Source organism: Desmodus rotundus, chromosome 9 (genome assembly GCF_022682495.2).
Source record: "Desmodus rotundus isolate HL8 chromosome 9, HLdesRot8A.1, whole genome shotgun sequence".
Taxonomy (NCBI): domain Eukaryota; kingdom Metazoa; phylum Chordata; class Mammalia; order Chiroptera; family Phyllostomidae; genus Desmodus; species Desmodus rotundus.
The window spans coordinates 2,266,768-2,278,993 of NC_071395.1; the positions used below are offsets into that span (position 1 = coordinate 2,266,768).

General features: G+C 53.9%; 1 protein-coding gene and 1 long non-coding RNA gene across 10 annotated transcripts in view; one reads left to right on the forward strand and one right to left on the reverse strand.

Moving 5' to 3' along the window:
- Window positions 1-12,226, forward strand: part of LOC123480625 (uncharacterized) — a 140,105-nt gene that overhangs the window by 37,847 nt on the left and 90,032 nt on the right. For all 3 annotated transcript variants that reach the window (XR_006656712.3, XR_006656710.3, XR_006656711.3), the window contains one exon: window positions 10,249-10,421. This is a non-coding gene — a long non-coding RNA (uncharacterized lncRNA). The remainder of the gene's footprint in view (window positions 1-10,248; window positions 10,422-12,226) is intronic.
- The window catches only part of PDE5A (phosphodiesterase 5A), an 84,294-nt gene that overhangs the window by 14,596 nt on the left and 57,472 nt on the right, over window positions 1-12,226 (reverse strand). For all 7 annotated transcript variants that reach the window (XM_053911096.2, XM_024568574.3, XM_053911094.1 and 4 more), the window contains 3 exons: window positions 6,457-6,603; window positions 3,846-3,971; window positions 2,159-2,253 (listed from right to left, as the gene is read on the reverse strand). In XM_053911096.2, the coding sequence (XP_053767071.1) occupies window positions 2,159-2,253; window positions 3,846-3,971; window positions 6,457-6,603 (368 nt within the window). The remainder of the gene's footprint in view (window positions 1-2,158; window positions 2,254-3,845; window positions 3,972-6,456; window positions 6,604-12,226) is intronic.

The following is a 12,226-nucleotide window of genomic DNA, read 5'->3' on the forward strand; positions in this document are numbered from 1 at the left end:
CAAGGCAGGTGTCAACGGCAGAGCCGGGCTTCAACACCACCTCTGAGGCTGGACTCAGGACGCCAGCACTGAGACCAGACTGGCATTCTGGACTCGGATCCTGGAGCTGCCTGCTTTTAAAATCATTCACTATCCCCGTGAAGCCCCCATCCTTTCCCAGCTGTCGTGTGGGAGACGAGAGTACAGAGCCCTGCCCCTGGACCGTGTACCGGGGTCTTCCTCTGAGGCCCCTCAGGCTTCCTAACACAGGGAGGAACCAGAGCACCCAAGACAGAGTGCAGACCAGAACATCTCCTTCAAACGCATTTTTGGGAGCCATGATCGGGAAGAACGAACAGTGGGAGAAGCTCAGTTTCTAACTTGCTGCCACGTGAGGGTTTTTCTCTTTCCGACCACCTATTCCTGCGCCTTCTTCCACTGCGCTGGGTTTCTCTGTACAACGTTTGACTGCCTGCAGAGGCGAGGGCGCAGCAGCCCGTCCGGCAGTGGGTCCTTCCTGCAGGAGTGGCTGCGGCCCCTATACCCCCCCCCCCCCCCCCCGAGAGGGACACCCCTGTCCCACTGAGGAGAGGAGAAGACACATCCCTGGAAGTGTCTTGGTTTCCTCTGCTCAAACCACGGGCAGGTAGGAAGAAACAAAAATCTCCGACACTCCTTTCCTTTTTCACAAAAGTTGCTGCGACTTGGTGGCCGTCGGCTTTGTGGTGTGCGTGAAAGCGAGATGCCACGACCCGTGACTTTCCCCAGGGCTTTTGTTTTTTTAAGAGAGGATGACGTTTCTGCAGATGATTCTCTGGGTAGTTATTTTTAAATAAACAAAGGAAAAAATAGCCGAGTGCTCTCCCCTCTCCCGAGGGGCGGCATGACGTCCAATCTGCACACCAATAACAAGGCGTTTAGCTCTGAGATCTTCCAGCCGCTCCACGGTCTGTTTAGACAAGTCCCTGTTCCCTGTCATAGCGAGAGGCTCAGGACGGCAGTCACATGACAGAGGGGACCATGTCATTCACCAAAGCGTGAGATTTTTACAGAGGAAACGGCCCATCCCTGACACTCTTGCCATCTCTTCCCATCAACGGTCAGCAGGGGACACGGGGGTGACACCACGGCAATCCCTTTTACAGGAGTTTTCTATTTATTTAGATAAAGGCAGAGTGATTAGAGAGCTTTCTGAAATTCCCTCAAGATATCGGACATCTGGAATTTCCGTAAGAGATCTATCTACCCATTAGTGGAATCCCTGGCACACTTGAAAAGATGCTCAGCACTAAGAGATTTTTCGCATTAAAATGTGGGCTTTTCCACTAAGGTGCTGCAAGAAAATAAAAATGTCACGGGCTGAAAAATCTGATGAAAAGCAGTGTCATCTTTACATCTCACTTGTCACTGCAAATGTCACCTAAGCAAGGTGCACGTGGGAGCCTGCGGTACTGGCCTGAAGAGTGAGCATCTCACTTACAAAGTTAGCCCCAGAGCGGGCTGCTGCTGATGGGACCGTCCCAGCCTCTGCTGCTGAGATGCACTCGACACTTACGTGCAACGTACCAGCCGTTCCTCGGGGCACGGATGTGTGTTGGCTCTTGAAACCTGCACCAGCCCTGCAGGGTAGGTGTGCTGCCACCTCCGCTCCACCGACCAGGAAGCAAGGTGCAGAGAGATGTGCACCTCGGCGGAGGCCACACCGGAGCATGTGAGGGGTGGGGTTTGAATCCAAGTTGGGCCGCAGAGCCCAGGGTCCTCAATGCTGTGTGACAAGTGGCCCCTGCTCTATGACCAAACAAAACGTCCTCCTCCCGAGTGCTTACTAAGAGCCAGCATCGAGCTAAGTACCACCCTTTCCATTGGGTGGGAGTTTACCTTCCCTGGGCTAGTCTGCACTCTTCTATGAAGCGCCGAAGTTCAGCCTGATACAGAACGCTTGGTAACTGTCTCATGAAATAAGATTCTCAATACGAATGTTTAACTTCAGGCCAGAAATGTTACCAACACCGTACCAGACTCACATTATTTTTTCCCTTTCCCTTAAATACAACCAGAGTGTGTTGCGGGGCCTGGGCCCACTGGAAGTGGGTACCGGGCAACACCGGTGTGGCCTCTGCTTTGAAAAAGACCCTCCGTAGGGCAGAAGCCCGGCCTGCGTCTGGCCCGGCAGCCTCACCGCTGGATGTAGGAGTTGTTCACGCCGCGGTGGTCCAGGTCGTGGCTGAGCGCGGCGATCAGCAGGGCGAGCACCTCCAGGTCCGACAGCTTGTTCTGCGTGGCCGACGTGGGCCAGGAAAGACAGAGAGGGGGCTGGTCAGGGACCGGACCACCCCTGTCCAGTCTTGTGGGTTTTTCTCAGGGCTGTACACACATGCCACTTCACCCCCACGGGGGACCGTGCGGAAGCCCTGCTCTGTGGGGAACAGCTGCGCCTCGTCTTCAGAATGGGGTTACTGCAAACGTCCCTTATCAACAGAAGGCTGAGATGCCTCTACCGATCAGCTGCCCACCACAGAGAATGCCCCTCTTCTCAGTGACCCACGTACAAATTGGAATGATCAGGATAAACCTGGGATGGCTGTCCGCTCTCTGACCTTTCGTTCCCTGCCGCCCCCGCTCTCTGCTCTCCATGGCTGAGCCCAAAGGCTCACAGACAGCGTGGCTGTTCGGCAAACGGCACACAGGAGAGAGCCAGGGATGGGCATCTGGCTTTAAAATCACACAGTGTATTCCAGAGCCAGCCACAGGTTTTCTTTGGAGGGGGGTAGCTGCCATTTGTACTTTCTTTACTACTGTTCTTCTTAGTGAGAAAACACACATGGAAATTCTCAGCTCCCTTCTGCTGGGATGCTCAACACTCTGACTAGTGCATTCGCAGCATACACAGACACCAGCATTCTGTGTTTCTGCACAGAAGCCAGGATGGCATTCAGTGGTTTGATCTGCGTGACCTTTCCAGGCCCCGACGTGAGGGCAGCCTGTTTCTTACAAATGTCGGCTCTGGCCCTCGCCACTAAATGTGCCCCCGATGGAAGCAGAGACAGAGAATGAGAGTTTTAGAATTCAGTAATTTAAAAAATCATGGAAGCTCTGAATTTAAAAAAGTTTGTGATGAGGGTCCACTGGCTCCATTCCCAGTCAGGGTACACGCCTGGGTTGCTGGCCAGGTCCCCAGTAGGGGGCGTGAGAGAGGCAGCCACACATTGATGTTTCTCTCTTCCTTCCTCTTTCTCTAAAAATAAATAAATAAAAATTTAAAAAAATGATGTGATGGATGCCTGGAATCATTTACCTAGAATAACCTGTTGGTCTCTACTGAAGTTCGAATCTAAGACCAGGGATGGGCATAAGTTTGGCCTGGGAGGGAACGAACCGCCCGAACGTTTTCTGCAGCGGTCTTCTTTGTGAGCAGAGTCTGGTCACCGCACTTGTAAGACTAACGGGCTACTCGAGAGAACCTGTGACCCAGAGCCCTGACGTGCCCCCGAGGCCAGGCTCAGGGCCTGAGTGGTTTTGAGGAATTCTGCTGTGGAGCAGATTGAACGTGAACCTGAGCAATGGGATACTTTTTCTTACACTGTAGAGTTTTCCTCTGAGGGAAATATTTACTTGCCCAAGTGCCATTTAGATTGAACATGAAGTTATTTTAACACGTCATATACATTGTATCTGAAAGAAAGTTAGCAACTAAGTGTTCTGCCATACTGCTTTCTTTCATTAAAGTGTAATTTGTTCTGTAACTGGCAGTAAATGTTATTCTCAACCGTCGTTAGCGCACGTTAAAAAAACCTGAGGGAATACGCTGTAAATTTTACTGGTAAAGCCACAAAACGTCTCAGACATATAAACGGCTCTCCGGGTACCTGGATTTTGCCTGCTTTCAGGGCAGCAAACATGCACTGCGCCGTGTTGAAGGCATGTCTCCAGTTGTGGTAGGCGACATTCTTCCGGTAGTTCTTCTTAACGCTTAAAATCCACCTGCAGAGAACCTTTGGGGAAGAAAGCACAAGGAGTTACAAGCGTTGCCCCCGTTCACTGCACAATCGCGGTGTTGCAGGTGCTGTGCGAAGCAGCTACGTCAGGCCCTCCCGACTCAGGGGCAGGATTCCACCAGGATTCTCGATTGAATCCGTTAACAGAGGAGGGGACTGACGAGCAGAGCAGGAACGTACTCAAGGTCGTGTGGCTCCTAAAGGGTGGGGAGAAATTCCCACTTGAACAGCCTGACCCTGGAACGTGGCCTGCTCCCCACCACGCTGGCTAAGGGAGCAGTGAAATGCGAGACAGCTCTAAGAAAGGTGTGGGGGCATGGGGGGGCACCCGCGAGCCTTTTGAAAGGTGCTATGTCCGTGTGTCACTGTAAGGAGAGTCCACGTAGGGGGTCACATGCGCACGGATCCCCTTTCAGAGGAAGAGCCCTGCACGCAGCTGCCGGCACTGCCGCTCTCGGGCTCCAGCTGTTTGTCTGCGAAGGTGTTTGGGGCGGGACGCTGGGGCCTGGCGGGGCACAAGGGAGAGAACATGAGTCCAAAGGGGAGCTCCCAGCCCTGCTGCGAGCCTGGGTTCTCTGTGCCCATTAAACTCCGCTTGAATATGCAGACAGAGTTACTGCTTGGTCACCAAGAAGTAGTTGAAAAAATAACATATGCAGAATAAAGCCCTGAGGTCCATAGGAAAAAAATATACTTTAAAGATGGAACAAAAGGACGGACTTTAAAAGAAGGACAGACTGCGGAGAAAATCTCAGGCGCTGGGCGGAGGCCCCTTCTAAGTGGTGTGTGTCCCCAAGAATCCCAGGACCGTGGCCCCTCAGCGCGCCGCTCTGCTGGTGCTCCGCTCTCTGGTCCTCCTCGGAGTCGCCTCCTCTCCGTTGTGCGCAACCTCCTGTGCTTTGGGGAGCCGTGAAAACAAGTGTGCGCTTCTCCCGTCACACTTCATGGGAGATGCTTCAGACCCAACAGGCAGGGCCCCGGGGACGGGAGAAAGTGCCCGGGAGAGGAGGGCGCCGCATCGACAGCTCCCTCCGCGTGCCAGCTGCAGACAGAGGTCAAAGCCGAGGGTTCCTTGCGATGATGGAAACTGCTTGCAGGGGATCCGGGGGCGAGCCAGCACCTTCGTCCCTCCCTTCTCTCTTCAGGCCTTTCTGTGCCCGCGCTGTGACGCAGGTGCCGGGGACGCTGGCACTGGCCGTGTTAATGACCTTGCATTTCATGAATTGACAGATTGCTAAACGGTGGGGGCCCTCCAGCTATTTAAACTTTCAATAGGAAATCTGTGCGAGAGACGATGCCAGCGGCTTTCAACCTTTCTCGTCTCAGGGCACACGCACACTAACATTCAGCAGCACACCAAAAGGTATATTGTTTCTTGCCAATACGACAAAAAAATAGGTATAACTTTGGTTTGTTCACACCGGATGGCTATTGTTGTGTTGGCTGTTGTCACTTTTTTATTCGACAGTCTGAGGGAAACGAGGCCAGTGCCCCTGACTCCATGGCCAGGTGTTGCATGTTTTAAAATTCTTGCAGCACCCCAGTTGAAAATTGCTGGACTGGACAGTCAACTGACCAGAAAAACTAACTTCAGCGGTGAACGAGTGGACTTCTGTTTTCCAGACGGTGCCTTCTCCTCTCCTGCGTTCCCTGGTGCCGCCAGCACAGCCAGCGGGGCGAGCCGGGCCCTGCCTCTGTGCACAGTGCAGGAGGATGTAGGTTCTCGGTCCCGCTGCCTCTGGGGGGCCGATGAGGTTGTTGATGGTGTTAAAGTCGTCTTCATCCTCACCCCACAGGGCGGCCCTCTGGGCCCCCACTGACCCTGAAGCCCCTCGACTCTGGAGGAGCTCACTCAGTTCGGGTTCCTCCCTGCTCGGTGGCATCGTGACCCCTGCCATTGGACCATGTCCCTTTCCAGCTGCAGCTCCCTGCTGACCCCACTGTTCTGCGGACAAAATCTGGATCCCTCCGAGCAGCTCACAGGGTCTGCATGACTTGCTTCTGGCCGTCCTCTCCGGTGCTTCCCCGCCAGCCTCACCCCTGCACAGTGCCCTCCCACCCCCGTCCTGTCCTCCTGCCTGTGCATGTCCCGCTCCCAGCAGTGGCAACACTCCCTCCCGGCCCACCACCCAGTGCTGGGTGCCTGTCTCTGTGACGGCTGGGGATTTGCCTTTCCATTCTTCCGAATGCACTGGGTGACAGGTGTCAGCCCTGAGACTTACTCTGTGCTTCACACTAGCATCCGAGACCAACTGTCTCTCTTACAGACACACCCGCATGTGCACACACAATACACACAACACATACATGCACACGCAGGGTGGCACACACCGGCATGCACACACATACACGAAGTACATGTGTCCACAACACACATGCCCACTGCCCACTTGCACACATGTGGCACACAGACCAGACACATGTTCACATATGATGCACACACGTGCACACACATGCCAGAAGGACTTGGCTGCGGCCCCACCTCGTGCTTCATCTGGAAGCTCTGCACGAGGCCCAGGTCGGTGAACATGCGGATCGCGCACAGCGCCGTCTCCAGGTCGGACAGCTCAAAGTCACTGAAGTTGAAGTCGGCGATTTTCAGGGTCTGGGCGGAGGGCACCACGGCCGCCTTGGGGGAAAGGAACAGACAAAGGAAGAAGCTATTAACCGCGCAGCAGGGCTCACAACGTCCATGGCATGCTCCAGGAAATAGCACTGTGGGGTTTCCTTTCCTTGTGAATGTAACAATGTAACACACCAGACGTGCACCTAAGCACAGGGCTTGCTTCCCTCCTCCCGGGGGACGAGCAGAGGCGGGCCGCTCCCAGCACTCACCAGGGGTGCCTCCTTCAGGCAGCCTGGGATGGGTCTGGAGAAGCCATTTTTGTTTCTTGGTGGGGAATGTTTTTTAATGACCATCCTTGGTGTTGATTTGTTAATTACTAAACTGCAGTTCACACCAGCTGTTTTGTCAAACACACCTTGCTCTTTTGCATCAACGTCCCTTTGTACCTCCTGCTTCTCCCGTTACACACCTACTCTCTAAGGGATGAGCCCCTTTAAGGTGCAGCTGCCACTCGCAGAAGGGCCAAATACCTTCAGAGACGACCCCAGCTGGGGAAAACCCCTCAAAGTGAGCAGACTTCACTGTAAGGTAGTAATTTCCTGCCTTTCTGCTAACTACATGGGAGCTACAGGCAGGCTGCTATGGGACACATCTCTGTAACCCTTGTGACTACTGGTGGGTGCTTTTGAAATGTGTTAATATGCACATTTACTAAGTGAATGAAAGAAAAAAGTCTCAGTCCCTTCACTTAATTTGAGTCCTGCGTTCTGGTGTTAAACGCCCAACTCCTAGGAGGGCGGAGCCCTTAGCCTGGGCTGGGGAACTGGCAGACTTGCCACATACCTTCCGATCTCTTTTGTTTGGTACTGTTATGAAAAATCAACAAATTTGTTGTGTTGTTTAAGAATTGGGGGAGTTTAAAAAATAACGGATTTCTGGTTTCTCCTATAAAATCAGGCCCCGCTAGGCCCCAGCTCCCACCGAGCAACACGTGGCGTCCCAGCCCCACAGACGAGCAGAGCTCTAGGGAGTGTCACTGGGATTTCCGGGGGGGGCAGGGGGCGGGGGACAGTCAGCACTTGCAGGACCCCCACTCCCCCACCAGCATTTCAGCCAGATGGGCCGAGAGTCACCTGATGAAAGGAGACTTTAGCCTGGGGCGGAGGGTGGAAATTAATCATCTGAACCAGCTCTCCTCTCTTTGAGGCTTTTTCCGTGACTCCCCCCAAATCCTTGGGTTTCCTGTGAACATCTGGGACACCACTACTCCACCTTACCTCCATCTTTTGGGAAGTAAAAGGTCAAATAACAAAACCTTACCGAGTGATCTAGAGCTTTCTTTACCAACGAGGGCACTTGCCGCTCTCCTGCTCACCTGCACCTTCGCCTCTGACTTGCAGACCCCGGTGTGCTTGAACTTCGAGTGAAGGTCACCCGCGTCCTCTCCAAGTTCAGGCTCCGTTCCCAAGCCCAGCCTTCGCGAGCAAATGTGCTTGGTATTAAGCCAGCCCTGCAGGCTAATGCGTGGGCCGCAGTGGGGAGGCAGATTTGGATGTTTAGACAAAGGGCCTCCTTGTTTACAGCAGCCCCTACAGCAGAGCGGGGGATCAGCTCGGAAGTGAGGAGGTGGGACAGCCACCCTTGAGCTCACAGCAGAGCACAGCTGCCCCTTTCCACGCACTGCACTCAGCAGAGAACATGTGTTCTTTCCTCAGGGCACCAGTACTCACACAGCAGGGAGTTTTCTTCCTTTCCCTCCACAAAGGATGACCCCCATGCTGCAGGAGATAGAGGCCAGTGCAGCTGGGGCCTGTCTGCACCGACGCCTGTTCCAACCCGGCTCTCGAGAGCCAGTACCCCTCCTTCTACAGGCTGGGCCACGCCACGGCCCATTCTTCCTGAGCTGACCTCCTGGGGATGGCATACGTGTCCGCCCAGAACCCTGTGCTTGGGGACGTAGAGGTCCAGCATTCCTGGGACCCGTGACTCACAGACCTTGAGAAAGTCACACGTCACTTAAAGCTCTCTGACCATCACGAGGGATCCAACTTTCTGTCTGCCTTGAATGGGCTTGGGGAGGCGACTTCAAATTCCAGTGTATGAAACTGGAGTCTGCATTTTACTGACAGCAGGGAATACGCTGTGTCCAGGGTTGGTTTATGTACACAGTTGTGGATTTGCACGGCTGCTTCCCATGACGGCTTGATTTGTTAGAGTTTGCAGTGAGATTCCCGACTCCGTTTTTCTTCAGGGGACCATGTGACACACTGCATGTGGCGTTGAAGATGAACACAAATAGACGGCTTTAACGATTCCGTGGAGCAATGAGGTGCTGTAACTGTGTAAGTGTCTGTGATTGGCTAACCCAACTCCGAGCTCCTGGACTCTGGTGCCGAGACCCTCAGATGACACTGCTAAGACACTTCCGCGCTTAGTGAGAATACGGTTGGGCCTGTCTGGACCTGGGAGTTGTGACTGGTGTCCAGTTAACCAGATTCAGAACACCAGAAATACACAAAGCACCTTGGGCTGAAGATTCGGTCTGGAGGGAAGCTTGGTCTGCATAACCTTGTTTTGCTTCCGAGTTATCAGACTAACAAAGGAGCAAGTTTGCTGCTCCTGAGTCTCTGGAGGAAATTCTTCATTGAAGTCACCTGTCCATGACTCTTTCCTAACACCTCGGCCCTTTTCCACCATTCCCGCAGACATTTAAACAACAACAAGCAACTCTGCAGGTGAAACCCACTAAGAGGGGAGCCGCAGCTATCTGGGGGGGGGGGATTGGGTGAAAGGAGGCGTACTCAGAGTTACAAAAATATCTTCATTTTTCAGTGGTCCTTAATTAACCCAAACCAGTTGTTCTGAATAGCAGCTGGCCGATAGGAGCTAATATGGCAAAATCCCCGATCAGCTCCCACATCTGCCTTTCAGCAACACTAACGGTCACAGAAGGAACATCCTGAAGTGTGGTGAGAGGGACATTGCTGCTAGGGTCTGGTCCTCATGTCCCACTGACTTTGTCACCTGAGCAACACGGCCACCTCTCTGCCCTTTTCCTCACATGGAAAACCAGGAGGTGGGGTGAGAGCGTCTCTAAGGTTTAATATCCTGAGCTTAGGGCCCAATTACCTCTGTGTCCACAGGGCCCCAGACTCGCTCATGGCCTCCCCAGTCTGGCCCCAAATGCCACCATGCTGGTGACCTTCCGGGACAGGGCCCAAGCTCCTCTCGGCCTCTAAGGTGCACAGGTGGGCGCACCTGAGCTGTCACGGTCCCCGGGCGTTTTCCTGCTTGGTTCTATGCGCAGAGTCCTCACTCTTTAGCAGCTGAGTCAGGCAGTTACTCCAAATGGTCAATTCTGGGTTGTTCCCCTCAGGTGGAGAATTGGTTCCCCAAACAGAAGGTTTACGTTGTTCTCACCATACCCGGCGCTTTCTCCCCCGTCTGTTTCCCCCCACCTGTCCTACTCAGGCTCGTGTGCGCATGGGCGTCCACTCCCTGCAGTGCACACTGTGGGAACAGTTTGGCGAGAAGGCTCGGACCACGGCAGGGAGCACGAAGACCTCAGTGTGGCTGCTCACCAGGCTCTGGGGAGCCACTTCCCTCCGCTGTCTCCACTACCAATAACTGACCCTGCGCGAGCTGTGTGGCCACAATCCCTGGCTCAACAGCTCTGTAGGCAAATTCGTCCTTACTCTCTCCCCACAGCTGAAGAACTGAGGCACGAGAAGCCCCATTCGCCCGGGAGCACAGAGCTGGCCTTCGCACCTGGACGACTCCCTCCAGACCCGTGTTCTCGACCATCGCACTCTATTCACGAGAATCAGCATCGTCGTCAGAAATGCGTCTCGGTGCCCCTGACAGGGCTGACAGCATCGCCGGTGAGTAGGTGGTTTTTATGCATGGAACCAGTGATTGCATTATTGCTAGCTTCATCATCATTTTAACAGGAAGAAAAGCCAAACCTTGTTGAAGGGACGGAAGGAGCGTGAGCTGTGTTATTTCAGGCTAGATTACAGGCTTGCCAAAAGTCTGTGTTTTCCGGAAGCTGAAACTGATTGACTTACTCATCCGCTAACTCAAGGGAATGCGTAAGCCAGGTTGCTGTGCAGCAGCCTCTCTCTACCGTCGTCATCACAGTCATTACGAGGACAGACACACACGGAACCGAAACGCGCAGTTCAAGTGCGGCAGCACAGCGCACGGGCACTCTGCCCACGCGGCCCCTCACAGACCGCGGTGGAGAGTGTACGTGCACGTTCACCGACTTTTTAAAGTCGTGTGTGATGGCTATTTTTACCTGTCCCCTTGCCTGGCCGTGGGGTGCCCAGAGTAGGCCGTATTTCGGGGCGTTTCCAGATAAGACTGGAGTCCGTGGACTCAGTGGAGTAGCTTGTCCTCACCCATGTGGGTGGGCATCACCCAGTCCGCTGGGGGCCGGAAAGGAACAGCGGGCAGAGGAAGCGGAGAGTTGCCCCTTCGCGTCCGCCTGCCTGCTTGAGCTGGGATGTGTCCTCCTGTCTCGGCCCTTGGACGGGATTCGCACCACCAGCTCAGCTCCCCTGTTCTCAGCCTCCGCGCTCAGACCAAACGACACAGCACCAGGTCCCCTGGGACTTGGCCTGCATGCAGGTGGCCAACGGCCGATGGCCGGGTCCTCAGCTCCCACAACCACGAGGCCCGCCCCTCACCCTGCTGGTTGTGTTTCTCTAGAGACCCCTATTCCTAGAGCAGCTCTGGATGAACTGACCTGGGTGGGGGGTCAGTGGGTAGGTGCCAAGCAGTGATGCCCTCCTTGTGTTCAACTCTTTAAAGGCCAGTCACAGGACTGCGGGACACCTTGCTGTCCCTTCCACACAAGTGTGGAGGGAAATGATACATTGATAAGGTGTAGGTCTCCTAGGACCTCATAAATCATGCGTTCATGGAAAATGAGTCCAGTAAGTATCGTGATCAGTTTTTAAATTGAGTTTCCTGTTTTTGGTGGCTGCCTCAGGAACAGGTTTATAGTGAGCCTGCAACAATGTCTCTGTCATCTCAGAAAACAAAGGCCCGCGGCGCACGATCTGCTCCACTGTGTCATCTTTATACACAAAGGTGGCGCTGCCGTCACAGGCGTCTGCCCGCCCCGGGCGGGAGTGTTAGATCTTAGGGCCAAGGTCAAAGTTGCAGAAACAACTCCACATAGCCAGCCGCTCAGAGAAGGTTCCTCATTCAGAGAGCCGTGTATTATAACCAGTCTGAAAAGAAGGGCAGCTGCTGAACTTGGGCTTGCACGAAATGTCAGGTTCTTCCAGTTAGCTGCCATGTTTTATGAAGGTATTTTGTTACATAAATCCTTGCTGTTTACTCAATGGGAAAGTTAAGAGGAAGAGATTTCTCTCCGTGATTCGTTCTGTAAGGAAATTACTTTCAGGAATTAGACGAATGTATTTGGTGAGTTTACTGGTCGCTACAGGGAGAGACCCTCAGGCAGGTATCTCCTCTCCCCTCTTGGGTCCTGCTCCCCACTCAGCGCCCCCCCCCCTCCCCGTGGGACACTGTTGTGCGGATGGATGGCACTGTGCCTCCAGGTCTGTGAATAAGCCACTCGACGGCCCTCACATTCCATTCCACAGAAGGCTGACGTCTCTCCTCCCCACGTTCTGCATGGTCAGAACATGCATTTTCAAAGACAAATAGGGTG